This window comes from Phyllostomus hastatus, unplaced genomic scaffold, assembly GCF_019186645.2.
Source record: "Phyllostomus hastatus isolate PE091 unplaced genomic scaffold, TTU_PhHast_1.1 phas_contig_209, whole genome shotgun sequence".
NCBI classification, from domain to species: Eukaryota; Metazoa; Chordata; class Mammalia; order Chiroptera; family Phyllostomidae; genus Phyllostomus; species Phyllostomus hastatus.
This window is the reverse complement of record NW_025333735.1, coordinates 2,633,599-2,657,879: the sequence shown is the minus strand read 5'-3', so window position 1 is coordinate 2,657,879 and position 24,281 is coordinate 2,633,599. Positions and strand designations below refer to the sequence as shown.

General features: G+C 36.5%; 1 protein-coding gene across 1 annotated transcript in view; it reads right to left on the bottom strand.

The window, feature by feature from the left end:
* COL24A1 (collagen type XXIV alpha 1 chain) overlaps positions 1-24,281 on the bottom strand; it is a 342,153-nt gene that overhangs the window by 274,476 nt on the left and 43,396 nt on the right. Inside the window, exons 7-8 of the mRNA XM_045835493.1 lie at positions 9,254-9,307; positions 5,444-5,497 (exon numbers count right to left, since the gene is read on the bottom strand). Coding sequence (XP_045691449.1) covers positions 5,444-5,497; positions 9,254-9,307 — 108 coding nt within the window. The remainder of the gene's footprint in view (positions 1-5,443; positions 5,498-9,253; positions 9,308-24,281) is intronic.

The window sequence follows — 24,281 nt, the reverse complement described above, 5'->3', positions numbered from 1 at the left end:
TGCACTTATTGTTAATACTAGAATGTCAATCATAAGAGCCAGGCTAAGGAAAATATCTTTGGACACAGGGAAGTTTTCAAAGTCCCACAAATTACACCACTCTGGCAACCACTGGCTGGCCTGTGGGGGCGTTTGGTCCTGTGCTGCCTTGTTCTCGGCTTCCCCTACCATTAGTGGGAATGACAGCTTGCGGAGAAGGAAGGTGGTGACAGTGGTGACAGCAGTGACAGAGCAGCCCTTAAGCAGCAGCATTTGTAGTGAACTTTCAGTACTACCCTGGGACCAGGAACCAGCCCAAAGTAAAACACAGCTCTGCAGGTTTTTACAGGAATAATGGAAAGGTGAAAAGATGAATTTACTACAAAAAATAGAATTCTTATTTCTCTATCCACCACTGATTTTATTCCAATCCTGAGTTTTTTATTGTTGTTGTTCCTACATACTTGTCCTTGTTTTAAACACATTAGGAAAAGCTGCATAGTTTTTGAGTGACTGATATATCACAGTGCATTCCACTTGATGCTTTCAGGGTTCTTTTCCTTTTAAGCTTTATAGAGATATTAATTGTGTACCTCCTATGTAATGGAAATATTTTCTAAAATAATTAAAATAGTTCCTCCAGAATAAAATAAGAATTTATACTGATTTATAATTATTACTAAAACTATTATAGTTAGTATTTTTGATATTCAGAATAATACTGCCATACATTATTCATACAAATCTGTTTTAACATGTGTGCATATTTCACAATTGCTCTGACTTATAACTTCATGCTAACATGTACTCAACTTCGCCCATCTGGCTGATCCTTCTGATCCTAAAAAAAACTGCTTCAACTGAAATCACTGCTAATGTTCTTACAATTTTAAATAGTAGACTTCCAATATTAATATAGGAACTGATTAGCTGTATTAAAAACCAATTTAAAAATCCATCTGGAATCCAAGCCCAGAACTATGACTCCTGTCTTCCATCCAACTCAATATGCACCCTGGATCAAACTTATCTGCTTTTTGGCACAAATTTAGACATTTAGTGGGAAGTGAAACATACTTCAGTTCCTAGGAAAATGAGAGTTATACGGAGGCAGCTAAATTGGGGCAATGTAACAAGTCAATCTGGAGAAGCACATTGGTTGTTAAAGATGTTAATAAATATTTTTAAAAGCAGTTGAGGGGAGAGAGATAAAAAGAGGGAAAGAAAAAAAGCAAACCAAAAACTATACTGAAGAGTGAAAGAAAATATTGCTGCTGATTTACCTGCTTTGTCATTTCTGACTCAATATTAATCCTAGTTTTCAAAACATTTTTTTACATTAATCTTCTGTTTGTTTATCTCAACAGTTTTGAAGAGTTGTCAGCGTTCTCTACATAACTTTCTTGCAGCCATTTTAAAGATTGCTTGACATGGCTTTTATTAGAGGAATCTCAATATGTACAGAATCTCCCTAAGAAAAGGAATAATGAAGTCATTATTATCTGCCATCCAAAGCCATATTCGCTCCCTTAGCCTGCCTGGAAAACAAAAGTTTACTTCTTCTTGCATACATACTTGACATGGTCAGAATTCTGAAATACACATCTAAGAAATATTAGCTTAAAGAACTAGTAAATCAATTAATTAATGGGCAGTACACAAAGCTATTAACAGCACATTGATGTGTCAAACAGGCTTGGGTCTGAGTCCAACTCTACAGTTAACAACTTTGTGGCCTGGGTGAGTTATCTGACTCTTTTATGCTTCAGTTTATTTATGACATACTGACATAGTACTAATCTCAAAGAGCTGTTTTTAGTTGAAAAGGAATAGGGCTCAGCAGAGACAGGAACCTTGCACACAATAAGAGAGCTACCATTAATCATAGCAGTACTAGTTGTAATTCATAAAATAGTTAAAAAAATAAAAATGTGTAATAAACTCTACACTAATTAAAACCCAAGTACCTTATTCATCTCTTATAATATGATCAGGATAGGTAAAAGCACAGTGGATCTGTGTTAGTAAGTTTTATCTCTCAATCCTTCCATAGCTGAGTGACCCTGAGTGATTCTCTTAACTTCATCAGGCTTACCTGAGATAGCCCGCTTACAACGTGAATAACTTAAGTTCTTGTCTTGACTATAGAATTCATCTACCATTTCAGAATTAGAACTGCAAGGATGAAGGAATAGAAGCCCCTAGGTTACAGCTAATATGGGCCGTTATTCTAGGTTGTCTTAGCATGGATCCTGTCTGCAGGAAGTAACTGAGAGTGGCCTAGGTAGTTCAAACATAAATCAAAAACTCTGTAAAACAGCTCAAAACTTACCTACACATTCCAGTCAATGATCAATCTTATTTTTTCCCCTTTCATACAAAGCATAGGAACAGTCTATCAAGTTCATTTTGATTGTATTTCTACTGTACATTGTGTTAAGGTAAGATATTACACACAGTGTGATGAAAACTTGTTCCAAGCCTGCTCCGTGGAAAATCAGTTCAGGTTTAGATTGAGTCCTTATGTCCTTTTGCTAGCAAAAGTTTTTTTAAAAAATCTGTATATAGTTTCCATTATAGATATTCTGAAAGAGGGAAAAACATTCTCAAAAAACCTACAAAATCATCTCAAATATTTCAACACTGTTCTGAACTACTGTCAAATCATAGTAAAACATGGATGGTTCACTTACCAGAAAGTAATTTTAGTTTCTAAGTACTTCGAAGTAAATCTTTCCTAGAAACAATTCAGCTATAGCTTATAACTGATAACACAGCGATCTCTAATTTCTATAGGATTTATTTCTATTACTTTACAATAAAATCCAGATTTTATTTTATTTTATTGTTGTTTTTTAAATTCTCACCCAAGAATATGTTCATTGATTTTTAGACAGAAAGGAAGGAAGGGGGAGAGTGGGTCAGGGGAGAGAAAGAGAAACATCGATCAGTTACCTCCCATACTTACCCTGACTAGGTGAGTCAACCCAGGTATGTGACCTGAGCAGGAATCAATCCCACAACCTTTTGGTGTAAGGGATGACACTCCAACCAACAGAACCACCTGGCCAGGGCTAAAAGCCAGATTTTAAAAGTTTAAAAAGTCAGCCCTGGCTGGTGTGGCTCAGTGGTTGAGTGCTGGCCTGGGAATCAAAGGGTCACCAGCTTGATTCCCAGTCAGGGCACATACCTGGGTTGCTGGCCAGGTCCCCAGTGGGGGACGTGCAAGTGGCAACCACACATTGATGTTTCTCTCCCTCTCTTTCCCTCTCCCTTTCCATCTCTAAAAAATAAATAAAATCTTTTTAAAAAGTTTTAAGAAGTCATATAGCAGAAAAAGGAGTCTATGAAACATACACAGTCTATTCTGCAATTTGTTTAAATCAATGCTGTTCTTTCATTTTACTAGATTTACACAGACTAAAAAGATTATGCTCTTCTTAATACAGGGTCCTGCAGAAGCAATGCCTGCTTGAGTGTGGTTGGTAGGGTAATAATATGGGTGTAATAATTTATATTTTTAATTTGAATATTTCACCTAAAATGTCAGATGGTGTGCTTGAGTGTGATGTTGTTATGTTACAGAATTACATGCTTATGATTTTGTAATAAAAGGGGGCATTATTTGTGCCAGACCCTGTATTTTAAAATATTGATGGCCCAAGATCCATATAATATGTCCAGAGGGCCCTGGAAGCTAATATATTCTGTTTTAAGTAAGTGCAACTTCAAAGTTTAAACAATCATCTGCTCTAATAGTTAAAATCAGTCTTTTAAAAATTTCTCTATAAATAATATTCCTTTATATCCTCTTCTACACAATAAACAATCAACTTTTATTTAGTATTTTTCTTTCTGGATTTCATGAGCCACAGCATCATCTAACCTCAGAAAATAATGATTAGTTTCTTTTTCTCTCATATGCAGTTATTCTTTAGAATGAAATAACTATATATTTAATATCAAATAAATAATCAAGATAATTTCTGTATTATTAGATTTTCTTTGCTTGATGTCCTTCATCAGTAGTTTCCTCAGAGGTATACTTAGTGGTCAGCAGTATGCTAAGCAGCATTAATCAAACAAATTCATAGCTGTATATTATGACCAATTGAATGATATTAGAAATGATCACTCTGCAGTTTCATGTCTCTGTGGGGGCAACCAACAACCTCAAATAAGTTATCAGATTCTGAGTACTGTCTAGGATGAACACTAGTCTGAAGACCATAAGAATGATGGTGTGGTGTGGTCATGGGGGGAAAAATAAATACTCCATGAGATCACAACCTTTTTCATCATTTCACAATTCAGCCCTTTAGCAAGTGTTATGAAGGAAAGCAAACAAGGTCAAGATCCTTTCCAAAACCACATAAATAGCTGATGGTTAACTTTTATTAAGGGCTTGCTATTTGTCTGACATTATAGTGGCATGGATAATCCCATTCCCTGTTCTTAATAACTCCCTATGAGGTGGGTAGTATCATCTTCACATTTTACAGATGAGATGACTAAAGCTTAGAGAGGTTAGGCAACCTACCTGAAGTTATGGGAACTAAGAAATAGTGGATGGAATTTGAACCAAGTAACCACCTCTAACCTAAATCTCCCAAGAGAGAAGAAATAAGACACACTAAAACACCAACATGGCTAATTATTATGCATATTTAGACATCCATATCACATCAAATATTGCCAATATTTTGGGGTTCTTAATACCTTAGAAAGAAATTTTGTGTCTTCCTTATCCCCTGTAGAAATTCAACAACTCAGTGTTTGGGGGTAAAAAAGAAAAGCTGAATATAGAGAGGAAAATTTACACTTGTGGTAATCCAGAAAACTATACAACATTTTTGATGAAATAATTATTGTAGCTGTTAGTATTCCTTTTTACCTCAGAGAAAGCTTAGTTCTATGTATATGACTGCTGTTTTTAGTAGCTCTCCCCAATCCTCACTTCTACCCTTCCCACCAGGCCTCATATATTATATATTTTATATATAGTATACATCACATATTATATATTATTTATATATATATAATGACAGAGATTATTATTTCCTAATAAAATAAGAATCCCTTAAAATAAAAAAAAAACAAGTGCATTACTTGTAACCAAGTGTAACTTGCTTTGGAGATGTAAAACTTCAAAAGTGACTTCAAAGTTTCAGAAGTAGGTTATTTTCCTAATATATTAATACTAATTTTAAAAGCTTCAATATTCTATCAGTGATTTTCTCATCATTAACTGAAGCATTTTCTTTTCCTTTTCATAAAACCCTGGTTTGGGGGGGCACTATTTTTTTTGGATTATCACAGATCTTAATTTGTATTGCTGAGAAAAGAAATGTAAAACATTGACTTTAGGCTCAACTTCAAAATGAGATTTTTAGGAAATGAAAAGCTCCTAGGTTCATGACACCAAATTATGAGCAAATTATGTCAAAGTGAAACTACATCTTACCTTATCACCTCGCACACCAGGCGGGCCCATTAATCCAGACAGGCCTTGATCACCCTAGGCACAAAACACAGGGGTTTAATGTTAATGAAAGAGGGTTGAACATTAGAATTTCCATGTTGCAGGATTTCATCTCAGGCGTCAGGATCTTACTGCATTCATTTCTGATCTTCACAATCTCGCTCAAGTTCCGCCTTGTTTCTGAGACCTTTTCTGAAGCTCCCAGGACTTGCTCTTCCAAGGCCGAGGTGGGGACTGTGCTTCACCACACATGGTCCTGTTCCTTTTTCTCTGGTGTTCTTTTTGCTAATTAATGGCCTTACTCCCAAAGTTCCCAACGCTCCAAGGTTTACCATGTTTAAGAAAGCTAAAGTTTACTTTAAAATTCCACAAGCACTTTGCGTGGCAACTGTGAAGGACTCCGGCCTGTTCTCTGGGGTGAGGACCCACCGCACAAGCCCAGGTGCATCCTCGGAACCTCGAGGCAGGGCTCGGGGGCGAGCACGGCTGGGTTCACAGAGAGGACCAGGAAACAGGCCCTTCTGCTTCTGGGACTGCATTGCGCCTTCTGCTATGCAAACGAACCCCCAGGGCATAACTGAAGTGAAATTCTAGGGAGGATGCTGTGTTTGGCCCAACGACCAACAGTCACCAATTAGGCCCCCTCTGCAGAGCCCCGCCCCCAGGTGTGATGAGGGCTAGGAGTCCATCGTGGGGTGGGAAGGGGAAAGGAGCAGGTGAGGTAGAAGGAGTGTCTGTGGTGGTTAGAAGTGAGGAGACAGAAAAGACTGTAAGTTGACGGAAAAAATGTCAAAAAGGAATGGGAGGATAATCTTAAACCTGTTTATTCTAGGTGCACTTTTTCTTTACCTCCCTTCTTTTCCCTTTTTCTGCTGCAACAGTTTTTTGTGTTTGAAAAAAAAGTGATGTTTGAAAGAAAAAAAGAGCACTTAGGCAATAAACCTAAATAAATTCCTTAGTAGCTGTTTATGCTCATTCAATTTTTAGCATATTATCTACTTTAATATGTCATCATATTAAATAGTCGAACAAGCTTTTTTCTGATTATTAACATGGGGTGCTTTTCCGCTTGCTCTAACATTCATTTAATGTGTTTTCCCAATGTTTTAGATGTCATCCATTTGCATGGGATGACAATTTATAGAGATTTATTTTGTTTTTATTTATTACTTGGATAGAGGAAAAAGAGAACAGCAATAGGAAATGAGAGATCATTTCTGTTCACTAGCTCTAATCATGGGTGGATTACTTGATTGCCTTGAAAGTTTTTCCACCTGAAAAATGAAAATAATATCTCACTCATCTTATGGGAAGGAAAAAATTACCATTATTTAAAAGTTATCTTTGCTTGCCACTGAGATCCCAGGAGGACTTAAACATTTATGTATACACTATGAGAGATGTTACCAAGTGGATATCACATGCTGAAGGACTAGCCCCTGCATTGCTTTCAGTGTTTCATCATTGACCATATATTTATTGTAAAAATGGCAAAATGGTTAAAAACTGAATTCAGTTCTTTCCCAATCCCCCTGTACTCCCATCAATTTAATGTTTATATTTTATTTGTACTCATATTATATGTATATAACTTATATCCTGCCTTGAACCCAATTTAATATAAATACAATTTCTAAGAAATTATTTTTAAATTTTACCATTTTAGAAATAGAACTCAGCTTTAAAAGCTGGATTTTTTTAAAGCTCAATGGCAACTTGCTATTAAATCCTATATCTCACTACATTTCTCCTCTGTACTAACCACAATAAATATAGAAAAAGCTCAAAAAGTTAAAAAAAAAAAGACTGATATACCTCCAAACCTCAAATCCCAGGCTGAATCACTGTATATTTTTCACAAATACAGTACACATTCTGAACCACCCTATATTTTGTACAGAGAAGCCACAAGGAAAGATAAAACCAAGCATTTGATGTAAATCTGAATGGTTAAGTTGGGGAGTTTATTTAAAGTAGTTACCACAACAAAGTGGAACTTTAATTTCTAAATTTTAATAAGAAATTAAATGTCCTATATTTAGATATTTTTAAAGATGGCATTTATGTTTCTCAGATTGTGGATTTTTTTCCTTGTAATAATTAAGGTACCAATTAAACTTCCATTTCCTTTCTAAATTATTTAGATTTAGTGAACTCATTTCCATCACAGCAATAAAGTCTTGAAAATTTTTTTTGCACTTTGATGTTTTTTAATTGCCTTAATAATGTGTCCCAGGTATCCTGTGCAGCAGTCAGCTCAGCTGTGCTTAAGATCTTCTCCAAACTACACATCATCACATTTGATAGCACTGTGTATACACAGAAAGAAAAAAGATGGAATTAAGCTATGCTATATGTTTTTCTGCAACTTGTCATCTCAAAGTAGATATCATGGGACCTGCCATGTCAGTTCTTGTGGCTTCATTTGTATTCATAATATTTTATAAGGGAGGACTTTTGCCGTAGTGATGCACCCTTTCAATTCTATTGGACCATGATGTAATTTAATTCAGGTGCCATTTCAGCAGTGCCACTGGGGGCACTTAAGTGTGTCCTGAGGGGCTGTATTATTTCCTTTGGGCTGACATAACATATTATCACTTTGGGTATTATAAACAGTAGACATTTATTTTTTTCAAAATACTAGTAGTTAGAAGTTTGAGATGAGAAAGTCCTTAACATTTTAAATTATTTAAAAATTTGAATAATGTAAAATTATTTTTATCTTCTCAGTAAAATATCTATTAAGTCCATTCATATGATGACTTATTTTTACTGTATTTTGCTATATATAATACACATGCACATTTTAGTGCTGATGTATTATATCAGCAACTAGTACAACCCATGGATAACATACATCCTTATTTTTCCCTAAGGAATTTGAACAAAAAGTGCACATTATATACAGCAAAAATATGATAAGTTTAAATGAGTTTTTCTAAGCCAATTAAAAGATCACCTTTCAACCCAGAAACCACCAAAAGTATTCAGGGATTTTAAAAGTTTGTGAACGTATACCACACAAACAAAAACATCCTATAATTGTATCACATTCATCAAGTGCTTGTCTAAATAAAGCTTTCCTATTCATTTCTAAAGACTTCATTTGTATTCAGACTCACTAGAAAATAGTAAACTCCTCCTAACAAAAATTTGTTGCTATCTTTAAAACATTAGCTTCTTGTTTTTAACCTGAGTGTGTGTGTGTGTGTGTGTGTGTGTGTGAGAGAGAGAGAGAGAGAGACAGAGAGAAAGAGCATTATGATAAAATGAAAAGCATACTTGACTAAAAGTCAGAAAACTCAGACATATCATCAACTCTGTATTTATTATCCACATGATGAATCATTTATTCTGTAAATTCTGTTTTCTCAACTGGAAAACAAGATAATTATTATTGTTTCTTTCACAATTACTGTGGAACTTACAGTATGTAGAACTCTCCTTAAAAAGGTATGAGATGGCACTGGAATTTATGTGTTATTATGTGCATGCATATAAACAGCAAAAATTTTGCGATTTGAATCATCTCTTGCTCTCTTTTTCACCCCACTCATCCTTAATTGGCAGGTAGCAAAATGGCAAGCCACATCAGACACTCAAAAAAATTAATGGTGAGATTTAAACTAATGACTAGCTAATGAAGCATTTACTTAATTCTTCAAATATTTCTTCCTTCATTAAAATCCAATAGTTTTCTATCTTCTCTAATAACAAAGTCTCAAAAAAGACAATTTTTAAATGCTTAAAATATATCACCATGATTTTATTTCATAAACAAATAATTACCTTTTGTCCAGAAATAGCTTGACCTGGGGAAAATCCTGGATCTCCTTTGGGGCCCTAGGTAGAACAGTTATAAAACACTTGATGAAACAAATTACATATATTATGTCATACTTATTCAGTTGTACACATCAGCAGAAGTTATAAACATTCTAGAGTATTAAACTCTCCTAAAGTGAGATGGACATGGATTATTTACCTTATAATGTATATTTCCTTAGCCTTTTGTTTAAATGTTGAAAAGATTCCTAGAAACTTCCCAGACATAGCTGAATCTTTCTAGCCTAATAAAGTTATATTACTATTGAAACACCTTTATACAAGCGATGCATGTAAAGGTTCTATTAGCCTTTCTATTTTTGTGACATATTGAGTTAAAATTCTCATTTTAGCCTAGAAAACTAGTTACTTTCAGTAAAAGAAAGCTGTTTATATAATTAATGAAAATTTTAAGTTATTATTTCAAGTTTAAATATTTTCTAGAATCTTGCAATGTACATATATTGCTTTCATAATAAAAAAAATAAACCAGAAAATACCTCTAATAGGCAAAATTGTTTTATTCTGTTATAAAAACAGGTACTTTTCATACTCCGGTAATCTTTATCATTTACGTTTCAAAAGAAATATGACATTAGATTTCAACCAGTTTTTTGGTACAATATTAACCTTACAGTTACTACCAGAGTATCTCCTTTTTCAACTATTTCATATCTCCTAATACAAGAGGCTACAATTGAGATTGTTTATAATTCAAATTCTGATTTATTTTTCTCCATTATTTTTAAAAGGTTTTATTTATTTATTTTAGAGATGGGAAGGGAGGGAGAAAGAGAGGGAGTGAAACATCAATATATGATTGCCTCTAACACACCCCATACTGGGGATATGGCCTGCAACCCAGGCATATGCCCTGGCTGGGAATCAAACTGGCAATGCTTTGGTTTGCAGGCCTGCACTCAATCCACTGAGCTACACCAGCCAGGGTCATCCATTATTTATTTTTTAATAAAAACTGTTAAGGTGCACAACAAAATGTTCTTATAGGGACATACATAATAAAACAATTACTATAATTAAACTAATTAACATATCCAATTCCTCATATAGTTACGTGTGTGGTAACAGTACCTCAGGTCTACTCTCTCAGCTAATTTCCAATGTACAATACAATAGTATTAACAATAGTCAGCATGCTGTACATTAGATGCCTAGTACTTATTCATTCTATATAAATGCAATTTTGTATCCTTTGACCAACCAACATCTCTTTATTTCCCTCACCTCTCCACCTGGTAACTATCTTTATACAATCTGCTGCTATGAATTCAACTTTTTTAGGCTTCATATATAGGTAAGGTCATGCAACAATTTTCTTTCTGTTGTGTCCTCACCAGAAAACAAGGGAGATGAGAGGGACATGAAGAAACTCTGAGAGTGTTGGTTATGACTATTATTTTGAGTGTGGTGATAGTATCATGAGTGTTTGCATGTGCCCAAACACATCAAATTATACACATTAAATATTTGCAATTCTTTGTGTCAGTTATATCCCAATAAAACATTTAAAAAAGAGAAATTTATACGTTAAATACTTATATTTTAACATAAGCATGGCTTAAAATTAACTAACCTCTAATTTTTATTTATTTTTAATTTAAGGGAAAAAGGATAGAAGGGAAAATAATAAATATAAGGTCAGAAATTAAAGAAATAGAAAATGAAGATGTAATTGAGAAACAAAGTAAACTTAGCTTTTAAAGACAGCTGCTAAAATAGAACATATCTTGCAAGTTTCAGTAAGAAAAAACCATAAATATATGAAATCTCTAGTTAAAAGGGAGATAAAACTACAGATACGTCAGAGGTTAAGGAGGTAAGAGTTTTGTTTTTGCTGAAGTAATGTAAACCTCTTATGGTCCATTCCTTCTTATGATTTCAGCTATAAATTCTAGACAAAATCCAAAATAAACTACCTGAAGTCTCTGGAAAGTAAAATAATCATTTTGTTCATGGGAGTCAAAAATTGAAAGCAGTCTGTATGGGGATGAATTTTACATGACTTTTCCTCAAGGGCAGGTCACAGTTATAGAGAGTTAAGCCCAGCTAGCTAATACTCCAGTAAGAACCTACTTTTTTAAAAGATTTTATTTATTTATTTTTAGAGAGGGAAGGGAGAGAGAAAGAGAGAGAGAGAGAAACATCAATGTGCGGTTGCTGGGGATCATGGCCTGCAACCCAGGCATGTACCCTGACTGGGAATCGAACCTGCGACACTTTGGTTCGCAGCCTGCGCTCAATCCACTGAGCTATGCCAGCCAGGGCTAACTCTATAGGAAACAGGGAAACAGTCACATCTTCTTTCAAATATTCAGGGATGCTCCTCCCCCCTCCATATATATAATTTTTTTGGTGGCCTTTTTCTTTTAGAAGGGTACTATGAGTTCATTCTATACATTTCAATCATATCAAAAAACAGAAAATGAAACATAAAATGTCACTAATATCTCTATCTCCAATGACAACCACCACACAGTTATCTGTGTAGATATTTATAGATCTACTCCATTTTTTTCTTTTTCTTTTTTCTTTTTATTGTTTTTCTGTTACAGTTGTTCCCACTTTTTCTCCCTTTCTCCACTTCCATCCAGCCCCACCCTTTCCCCATCCCAAGCCAATCTCCACATTGTTGTCTGTGTCCAAGGGTTCTGCATAAATGTTCTTTGGCCAATCCCTTTACCATATTTCATTCCATTCCCCCACCCTCCTTTCCAGCAGTTGTCAGTTTGTTTTACATATCTTTGCTGTCTTGCTCATTAGTTTATTGTGTTTGTTAAATTCTACATATGAATGAGATCATGTGAAATTTTTCTTTCACTAACTAATTTAATTCACTTAGAATAATTTTCTCCAAGTCCTGTGCTGTTGCAAACAGATTTGCAACATCTGTGCTGTTGCAAAATGTAAGAGTTTCTTCTTTCTTTCTGCTGCATAGTATTCCATTGTGTAAATGTACCAGTTATTTTATCCACTCATCTACTGATGGGCACTTAGGCTGTTTATAAATCTTAGTAAGTGTAAAAAGAGCTGCTATAAACAAAGAGGTGCATTCTCAACTCATGATAAATAATTTTCCATTCCTAGAAAGTCCTAAATGCCATTCTAACTCTATGGGAAATAGGGAAATAGTCATGTCTTCTTTCACATATTCAGGGATGCTCTTCTTTCTTTTACTGTATTTTTTTGCCATTACCATTTATCCCCCTTAAATCTTCCACCTCCACCCACACCACCCTCCCCACCACAATCACCTAGCACTCAAACTGACTGAGGAAAGCAGGAAACCCAAAAGAAAAGTCCTTCAATTTCAACAGGAAGTCTTTTTTCATTTTACAAATGAGAAATGAGTAATGAGTTTTCATTGGCGAAAAGTCCTATGTTTTAGAGTCGAAGAAAATTTTTAAAGGAAAGGTAGTTTTCCAGGCTGACCTCTTCCCTTCATAGCCATCACCACTGCTACCACTAAGGCTATAATTTAGATAGTTGGTTACAAGATTGTGGGAGATGAGAAATAGCTTTAGTGATATCTCAAAATTTTAAAAAACTTTTCATCAGAGGAAAAAGATAATATACTTAGAATTTATAAGAGATATTAAGAGCTTATCTAGTAAATCAAATTTTATAAATAAAGAAGTAATGATGCAGAGGAATGTGTGGGTGGGTTGGGATGGGAGTAAAGGTCAGAAAACTGTACTTGAACAACTATTAAAATAAATTTTAAAAAAAAGAAGCAATGAGATCCAGAAAGCACAATTGAATTTGTTAAGATTGCTTAGAAAATTATTGGTAAACCATATCAGTTTTCTTTTTTTTTGTATCTTTTTTTATAAGACACTTTATTTTTTTATTTTTTTTAAAGATTTTATTTATTTTTAGGGAGGGAAGAGAGGGAGGGAGGGAGAGAGAGAGAGAGAGAGAGAGAGAGAGAGAGAGAGAGAAACATTAATGTGTGGTTGCTGGGGGTTATGGCCTGCAACCCAGGAATGTACCCTGGCTGGGAATCGAACCTGGGACACTTTGGTTCCCAGCCCGTGCTCAATCCACTGAGCTATGCCAGCCAGGGCTCTCAGTTTTCTTTCTCATATCACAATGTCTAGTAAATAAAAAGTTTACTTACTGATTTTAATGTATTTTAAACTTTTATCATAACATGTATGCAGTTGATTTGAGGTAATATTTACAAAGAATTTAAAAAGAACTTAAAAAATGATAGCCCTTGAAAAATCTGACTACAATAAAATGCTTTGTAGTCAATATTTTTACTTATAACTCTTGTGCTAAAAATTCTTATTTTTAGTTCTTATCTGAATTTTAAATTATATATCAACTTTCTTAATATCATTATCATTCAGCTTTCTTAATAACTTCCACTAATTTTATCATTCACCCCCCATTTAAAAAATTAAAAGAGTAGAAAAGTTATTAAGCAAGTAAAATTATGTTTAAAGAGAGAGGTTTCTCTTACTTATAAGCTTTATACATCTGGGGAAGATACTTATATATAAGTCAAATCTCTTATTCCCACACAAATATACTTGAGTTAATTGATCTACTTGTATTCTAGCACCAAAATTGCAAGTCAGCATAAAGTCATCTTTGAACCTGGCCAGCTGTGTGTCTATCCTAGTATACAATGCATGAAGCAGAGATTATTAAACATGCCAACTTTACCTGAAATGTCAGAGAAGTAGGACATACTTCCCTGCAGTGAAGGAGAGTACTCCAAAATTACTTTCTTACTTTCCCCCTCATTTTCTAATTAATTCTATGATTCCTGACCCACTTTTGGTCACACCTGATTATCTTTTCAAATCCTCCTTGGAAATAAATATAATGTTTATAAATTAATCATAAATGACTTTGACCTTTAGTACTGTTTTCTACTTACTACTACATGACCTTTGTTAAAAGAAGCTATGTATCCTTTTGAGTGTGAGTAAAAGAAAGTTGCCTACACTCCACAACTCAAAGGATTCCAAAGTTCCACCTATCCTACTGATGTGCTATACAGTCTAAAATCCTCATTTTCAGAATAATTCATTTAGGCTGTTACTGGATCATCAGAGGGCTTCCTGTCTAGGAAGGAAAGCTCCCTAAGTTACTAGACCCATTAACATGTTAGAACAGACTTATGAGATTAGAGTCTACCCAATATAATGGAAAGAACACTGGGATTAGGAGTCGAAAGACTGAAGAAGTCATTCATTCTGAAATTAAGATGACTCCTCTGTGGGGGGACGGAAGATGGTGGCTTTACTCTAGGCAGCGTTTTTCTCGGCTTCTGTGAAGAGGAGGGAAACTTGCAGACTGGTGGAGAAACAGAGCGAGTGGACCAGGTTACCGAATCACTTTTGAAAGCAGGACATCAAAAATTATTGCAATCACTGAAAAACCAGGCGGTAAGGAGACTGCTTCAGGACAAAAGGGGCCCAGGGATCAGCATGGGGTCTAGGGGTGTGCAGCCCCCAGGCCCGGTGCTCCTGGGTCTGCCTCAGGGCTCCCAGGAGAGGGGAGTCACTGCTCCCTCCCCCGAATATGGGGGGTGAGCAACTCCAGGGGAGAACATGTTGCTAGAAGGAACAGATTGGCCAGTTGGACTGGGAAAAAATCGCCCAGGGGCTATGAACACCCACCCAGAGACTGGGGAGAAGTGAGGGCCTCTAGCTGACAGGACCAGGGGCAGCTTGGAAGAGCACCCGCACCCCTAGCCCAGTGGAAGTGCAGATCGGTGGAGAGTACGAGCCGGGCCGTGCTCAGCTCGCACCCCATAGGGAGGCCTGAATCTCGCGCTGTGATCCCAGGAGGGACTTGGTGCTTGGTGTGTTCCTACAGTGGTGGCTCAGAGATTTCCAGCCAGCCCGACCGGGGGAGCCGGAAGAGGTGCCAACACCCCTAGCCCGGTCGGAGTGCGGTTCAGCGGGGAACACAGAGTTGGAAAGGGCTCGGCTCGCACACCATCAGAAAGACTGACTCGAGCACACTATGAACCCAGAAGGGTTGCGGCGAGGCGCTTAGGGTGATCCTAGACCCCAAATCTCAAAAGTTTGGGGGAGGGGCGCACCCTTTTACGATTCTTAGGGAGGGTGCAGTGAATCCCAAAACATCTCAGGTGCCTCCTGAGATCATAGAGCTGGAACCCTGCAGGACCCCGGAGTCCGGAAGAACGTGGAAATGAGATCCAGAGAGCCAGTGTGCTGGGGAGCGCCCAGGGTACCTGACAGACTTGCTGAGATCTGGCTGGGAGAGAGAGAAGCATTTCAAAAGTCCCTCAGACAGCTGAAGCCAGAAAGATCAGAAAAACTGGTCTGGCCAGTTAGAAACCAACAAGAGGTTCTTTTTTTGTTTGTTTGTTTGGTTTGGTTTGGTTTGGTTTGGTTTGGTTTGGTTTTTGTGGCTGTTGTTGGTTGATTGATTTTATCTTGTGTTTTATGTGACATTTTACTTTTCAATTCTTATTATTTTTATCTCGCAAGCCCTTATGTTTCTCTTCCATTCATCCTAATATTATTCTTTCCACTCCAAATTTATCTCTCCTGCACTACATCTTCTGCTTTTCTTTCCTTTTTTTAATCTTGCAAGTTACTGTAAATTTGTATTATCTTTTTCTCACTTTTCCAACATTTATTATTTTAATAATATTTTGGTATTCTTTTTCTTTCTGTATAATCTTCTTTGCTTGGCTGGTCATACTGTCATTTGATAGGTTCCCCATGGTATCTCAGTCACAATGTGTTGATAAGTTCCTATCCTTCATCTGTGTTCCATTAATACACCTCTCAAGGTTCTATACTCTTTATTCTTGTTATCTAGACCTCATCGATTCTGCCACAAGACTGTCACTTTACTATTACTGTTAGTAAGACCTAGTCTATACAATTGTAAATACTACTCAATACCCCTACCTGATCTCAGCCCACTTTGCAATTTTCTGAACTACACTATTGTGGGGGTTGTCTCTATTCTTTTACACACTACTCCTATATACTAATCTTTAATCCAACCCTACCTTAGAATCTGACTTCCCACAGCCTCACAGCTTCCTAGATCCAACTAACAATCCTCTTGTCCCCAACAAGAGTCTTACCCTCTTTCCATCCTTTCTAAAACATGGATAGTGGGGTGGAGGATCACGGTTAACACTATAAGGAGCCAAAGGATAAACCACCTCTTCTCTACTGGCTGCTAATGTAAATATCATAGTATACTATCTTGCTGTCTTAAACCATTTTGCCTTACTCCTCCAACTGATCCCAAAAAAGAGTAGGGGGAAGCTGTGACCACCAGGATACATGAAGGAGATTGCACCACTGAATCTCACAAATATTCTACCACAGAAATTCACACCATAACTACAGGGAATCAGAACAGATCAATTTAACAAACAAGAAGAAAAAAGAAGAAACCCACGAACAATGAGAAGAAAACAAAGAAACAACCCCCAATTGAAGGGAAACGAGGAAGCCTCAGGAAAAATGATAAATGAAATAGAGGCAACTCAACTATCAGATAGTGAGTTCAAAACAATGATTATCAGGAAGTTCAATGAACTCACAATGAGCTATCAGAAATTAGAGGGAAACTACATCAATCTCACTGCAAACTATATAAATATGAAAAAGGAAATAGAAACTCTCAACAAAGGTCAAGAGGAAATGAAGAATACAATTTCTGAACTGAAGAACACAGTAGAAGGAATGAAAAGCAGGATCAATGAAGCAGAAGATCGGATTAGCGAGCTGGAGGACAAAGTAGAAAACAACATCCAGAAAGAGCAAGAAAAGGAAAAGAGGCTCAGAAAGAATGAAGAGGGATTAAGAGAAATGCAAGACAATATGAAACGTAATAATATCCGTATAATAGGGATACCAGAAGGAGAAGAAGAAGAGCAAGGGATCAAAAACCTAGTTGAACAAGTAATGAAGGAGAACTTCCCTAACTTGATGAGAGAAAAAGTCACACAAATCCAGGAAACACAGAGAGTCCCAATCAAGAGGAACCCAAAGAGGCCCACCTCAAGACACATCATAATTAAAATGGCAAAATTTCAAGACAAAGAGAGAATCTTAAAAGCAGCAAGGGAGAAAAAAGAAGTAACATACAAGAAAGCCCCAATAAGGCTAACAGCTGACTTCTCAATGGAAACACTTCAAGCCAGAAGAGAATGGCAAGAAATATTCCAGGTAATGAGAACCAGAGGTCTGCAACTAAGGCTACTATATCCAGCAAGGCTCTTGATCAAGATAGAACGCCAAATAAGAAGCTTCTCAGACAAAAGCAGTCTAAAAGAATACACCTCGACCAAACCAGCTCTGCAAGAGATCCTAAAGGGACTGCTTTAAGGAAGGGAAGGAAAAGAGAGAGAGAGAGAGAGGGACACACGTACATAAAAGAAAATGAATAAGTACCTATCAATAATAACCTTAAATGTAAATGGATTAAATGCTCCAATCAAAAGACATAGAATAGCTGAATGGATAAGAAAAAATGACCCACACATCTGCTGTCTACAAAAGACCCACCTCAGGATAAAAGACCTACACAGGCTGAAAGTGAAGAAATGGAAACAAATTTTCTAAACAAATGGACAGGAAAAAAAAGCCGGGGTAGCAATACTCATATCAGACAAAATAGACTTCCAAAAAAGGTCTATAAAGAGAGACCCAGAAGGTCACTTAATAATACTCAAGGGAAGAATCCACCAAGAAAAGAAGACATAAATATTGTACATATATATGCACCCAACATAGGAGCACCCAAATACATACAGAAAATCTTAGAGGACTTCAAGAAAGATATGGACAGCAACACAATTGTAGTTGGAGATTTTAACACCCCACTATCAAAAATGGACAGATCTTCCAAACAAAATATCAACAAAGATATTGTGGCATTGAACAATACCCTTGATGAAATGGACTTTACTGATATATACAGAGCCCTCCATCCAAAAGAAGCTAAATATACATTCTTTTCAAATGTACACGGAACATTTTCAAAGATAGACCATATAATAGGACACAAAACAAGCCTCAAGAATTTCAAGAAAATTGAAATCATACCAAGCATTTTCTCAGACCACAAGGGACTGAAGCTAGAAACAAACCCTAAGGAAAAAAAATAAAAACACTCAAAATCATGGAGATTAAATAGCATGCTATTAAACAAGGAATGGGTCAAGAATGATATTAGGGAAGAAATCAAAAGGTTTCTGGAAACAAATGAAAACGAACTCACAACAACCTAAAACTTATGGGACACAGCCAAGGCAGTCCTGAGAGGGAAGTTCATAGCGATACAGGCCCACCTAAAAAGGTTAGAAACATTCCAAACAAACAACCTAACCCTATGTCTACAAGAACTCGAGGAACAACAACAAAGGCAGCCCAGAGCAAGCAGAAGGAAGGAAATAACCAAGATCAGAGCAGAATTAAATGACATAGAGACTAAAAGCACAATTCTAAGGATCAATGAATCCAAGAGCTGGTTTTTGAAAAGATAAACAAAATCGACAAGCCTTTAAGCAGACTCATCAAGAAAAAAATAGAGAAGACCCAAATAAACACAATCAGAAATGAAAGAGGAGAGATTACAACAGATACCACAGAAATGCAAAGGATTGTAAGAAATTACTACAAAGAACTGTATGCCAAGAAATTTGAAAACCTAGATGAAATGGACAAATTTCTAGAAAAAATATCATCTTCCAAAACTCAATGAAAAAGAAGCAGAAAGCCTGAACAGACCAATAACAACAAAAGAAATTGAAGCAGTAATCAAAAAACTCCCAACACACAAAAGCCTGGGACCAGATGGTTTCACAGGAGACTTCTACAAAGTATTTAAGGAAGAGCTAACCCCTATCCTTCACAGACTATTCCAAAAAACCCAAAAAGATGGAAGACTCCCAAACCCTTTTTATGAGGCCAACATCATCCTAATTCCAAAACCAAATAAAGACACAACAAAGAAGGAAAACTTCAGGCCAATATCACTGATGAACATTGATGCTAAAATCCTCAACAAAATACTGGTAAACCGCATCCAACAATACATTAAAAAGATCATACACCATGACCAAGTGGGATTCATTCCAGGGATGCAAGGATGGTTCAATATTCGCAAATCAGTAAATGTAATACATCACATAAACAAAAGCAAAGACAAAAACCACATGATTATATCAATAGATGCAGAAAAAGCATTTGATAAGGTACAGCACCCATTCATGATAAAAACACTCAGCAAAGTGGGAATAAAGGGAGCATTCCTCAACATAATAAAGGCCATATATGAGAGACCTACAGCCAACATCATAATCAATGGGCAAAAATTAAAATCTTTTCCACTAAGATCAGGAACAAGACAAGGCTGTCCACTTTCACCACTTCTATTCAATATAGTACTGGAAGTTTTAGCCACAGCAATCAAACAAGAAAAAGAAATAAAAGACATCCAAATCGGAAAGGAGGAAACAAAACTGTCAGTATTTGCAGATGACATGATAGTATACATAGAAAATCCTATTGACTCTACCAAAAAACTGCTTGACCTAATAAATGAATTTGGCAAAACAGTGGGATACAAAGTCAATATCCAGAAATCAAAGGCATTTCTGTACACCAACAATGAAACAGCAGAAGCAGAGATCAAGGAAAAAATCCCATTTGAAATAGCAAAAAATAAAAAATAAAATATCTAGGAATAAACCTAACCAAAGAGGTAAAAGACCTGTATTCAGAAAACTACACAACACTGAAGAAAGAAATCAAGGAAGACACAAACAAATGGAAACATATACCGTGTTCATGGATTGGAAGAATTAATATCATCAAAATGTCCATACTACCCAAAGCAATTTACACATTCAATGCAATTCCCATTAAAGTACCAGTGGCATATTTCAGACATAGAACAAACACTTCAAAAATTTATATGGAATTATAAATGACCCCGAATAGCTGCTGCAATTTTGAGAAAGCAGAGTAAAATAGGAGGGATCACAATACCCGACACTAAACTATACTACAAGTCCACTGTAATCAAAACAGCCTGGTACTGGCATAAAAACAGGCACATAGACCAATGGAACAGAACAGAGAGCCCAGAAATAAGCCCAAGTCTCTATGGTCAATTAATATTTGACAAAGGAGGAAGCAACATAAAATGGAGTAAAAATAGTCTCTTCAACAAATGGTGTTGGGAGAACTGGACAGCCACGTGCAAAAAAATGAAACTTGAGCACCAACTTACACCATATACAAAAAATAAATTCAAGGTGGATAAAAGACTTAAATATAAAATGTGACACCATTAAAGTCCTAGAGGAGAATGTAGGTAGGAAAATCTCAGATATTTCACGAAGAAACTTTTTTACTGACTTATCCCCTAGAGCAAGGGACATAAAGGAAAGAATAAACAAATGGGACCTCATCAAAATTAAAAGCTTCTGCACAGCTAAAGAAAACAGTATCAAAATTAAAAGAGAACCAACTGTATGGGAAAACTTATTTGCCAATGATACCTCAGACAAGGGTTTAATCTCCAAAATACATAAAGAACTTACAAGACTGCACTCTAAGAAGACAAGGAATCCAATTAAAAAGTGGGCAAAGGACTTGAACAGACACTTCTCCAAGGAGGACATACAGAAAATCCAAAGACACATGAAACGATGTTCAATATTGCTAGCTATCAGAGAGATGCAAATTAAAACCACAATGAGACACCACTTCACACCAGACAGAATGGCCATCGTAAACAAAGCAACAAACAACAAATGTTGGAGAGGTTGTGGAGAAAAGGGATCCCTGGTGCACTGCTGGTGGGACTGCAGACTGGTATAACCACTATGGAAAGCAGTATGGAACTTCCTCAGAAAACTAAAAATGGATCTGCCTTTTGACCCTGAAATTCCACTGCTGGGACTCTATCCTAAGAATACTAAAACACCAATTCAAAAGAACCTATGCATCCCAATGTTCATAGCAGCACAATTTACAATAGCTAGATGCTGGAAGCAACCAAGATGCCCATCAGTAAATGAATGGATCAAAAAACTATGGTACATTTACACAATGGAATTCTATGCAGCAGAAAGAAAGAAGGAGCTCCTACCCTTTGCAACAGCGTGGATGGAGCTGGAAAACATTATGCTAAGCGAAACAAGCCAGGCAGTGAAAGACAAATACCATATGATCTCACCTTTAACAGGAACCTAAATAACAAAACAAAGAAACAAGCAAAATATAACCAAAAACACTGAAATAGAGGTCAGGCTGACAGTGCCCACAGAAGAGAGTAGAGGGAATTTAAGGGGACAGTGGGAAGGGTTCACGGGAACAAACTTAAAGGACACAAGGTCATAAACTAAGGGGAGGGTGGTAATGGGAGGGAAGTGGGAAGGGGTGGGAGTGGGGGCTGGATTGGGAGTAAAAAGGAGAAAACTGTATTTGAACAATGATTAAAATAAAATTAAAAAAAAGATGACTCCTCTGTGAAATGGGAATAATAATAGCTACTACATTAGTTTGCAAGATTTAGGATCAAATTCTCTATACATTATAAAGATGTTAATAATTTGTATTAAAAATAAGACTAAAGACATCATTAAAGTTTTACAATTATTGCCATCTTGAAAAGCAGACAACACAACTCTTGAATGAATTATTGGTGAAGCTGTAAAATTTCAGTGAAAAAAATATCTGACACTAAAAATTTCAGAGTATGGATGAGCTAAATTGTGAGAGTACCATAAAGGAAACAGAAAATGACATGATCTTGAGGTAGCATCACCTGAATATTGTTATCTTATCATTCCTAATAACTACACAAACTCCATAATCTCAATTTGAAGTATTGCACTCTAACCATACTTCCTATTTTTTTAGCTCATTCTCTGCAAGCCCCCACAATATTAACAATTATTTGACCCACTGGAATGGCTAATATGTGATGCTACCATATTTTCACTGTCTCATCTCCCATATAGCCTCACTTCCAGTCTTTAGCCAGCTTAAATTCCAGGGTCTGACATAATAATCACCTTTTTGTATACATAAACAACACCATTGCCTCTTTCTCCCTGTGTAAGCTTACCTGGAAATTGTTAAGTCTAAACTCTCTACCTATTCTGCTCCTGTCTCCTAGCAGCTGAATGTGACTAAGAGAAAACAATCATGCTGATAAATCTCACTTTAAATTTGTGACTTCTTACATTGATTAATTTCTTTTGCCTTTTGATGTGTCCAGTAATTATCTTAGTTGATTCACTTTCCCATTTTCATAGATGATTATTTCATTACTCCATTCTCTTCACTCTTAGCTGGTGCTCTTGCTTTCAACTTTCACAACCAAATCTACTATCTCACTTAAATCTGTTCCACAATTCTCTACCTTCATAACCAAACCCACAATTCTCTCTTATCAGGGCATCATTGGTACACTGTCTTCCCTGAATTGTTTTAATTTTTACTTCTCTCCAAATAATTGCCATCACTGAGCAAACACACTATAATTTCTTCCCTTGAAAAAATAACTTTGCAAAGTTCATCAGCCAAGGAATTAAAGAAGTCACATTCATTCACATAGGTAGGAAGGGGAGAGACACAGAAGGGGTGGCCCCACATCCACATGTGGTAGATAAAAATCAGGAGGGATGTTTCAGAAGTGAGGGATCCCAGGCCATACCAGACCACAAAGCCCAGGGTTCCAGTACCAGGAGGTTAAGTCCCCATAACTTCTGTCTGTAAAAAGCAGTGAGGGTTGGGGCAGCAGAAGAAACTGAGGGACTCTCAGGCATCTCCTCTTAAAGGGCCCACAATGGACTTAGAACTTAAGCAGACTTACTCCCTCTGGGCTCCAGATCCGGGGCAGCAACTTGAAAGGCACCAGTATTATACAGGAAGAGACTGAAGTGTCTGGCTTCAGGGCACATGCCAGCGGACAGCTTCCTTCCAGGCAAAACTCCAGAGGCCAGGCAGTAGCCATTATCCTTTTTCTCAGCCCTCCCCATCACAGAACCACAGAGCTATGGCACTACATCTAAGACTCCATCAACCTGGTTCACACAGATTGCTCTGCCCTGGCAATTACCTAAGGCTCTGCCCCATCCAACTTACAGGTGTGCTTTTTTACTGTAGGCCACACTATTAAGAGAGGGAGCAAAGCAACTCTACCATGGAAACAAACACAAGGAAGCTGACAAAATGAGGAGACACAGAGACATGACCAAAATGAAAGAATAGAAAAAAACTCCAGAAAAAAAAACTAAACAAAATAGAGATGAGCAATCTATCAGATGCAGAATTCAAAACACTGGTTATCAGGATGCTCAAGGAACGCATTGGGTACTTTAACAACATAAAGCAGACCCAGGCAGAAATGAAGTTTACACTAAGTGAAATAAAGAGCAATTTACAGACAATGAACAGTGGAGTGGATGAACCTGAGAATCAAATTAATGACTTGGAACATAAGGAAGAAAAAAAAATTCAACCAGAACAGCAAGAAGAATAAGAATTCAAAAAATGAGGATAGGGTAAGGAGCCTCTAGGACAATTTCAAATGTACAACATTCAAATCATAGGGGTGCTGGAAGGAGAAAAGAAAGAGCAAGAAATTGAAAATGTATTTGAAAAAATAATGAAAGAAAACTTCCCTAATTTGGTGAAGGAAATAGGCATACAAGTCCAGGAAGCAAAAGGAGTCCCAAACAAGATGGACACAAAGAGACTCACACCAAGATACATCATAAATAAAAGTGCCAAAGGTACAGAGAATCTTAAAAGCAGCAAGAGAAAAGCAGATAGTTACCTACAAAGAAGTTCCCATAAGACTGTCAGTTGAATTCTCAAGAGAAACTTTGCAGGTTAGAAGGGACTGGCAGGAAGTATTCAAAGCTATGGAAAGCAAGGACGTACAACCTAGATTACTCTATTTAGCAGAGCTATCATTTAGAATAAAGTTCAGAGAA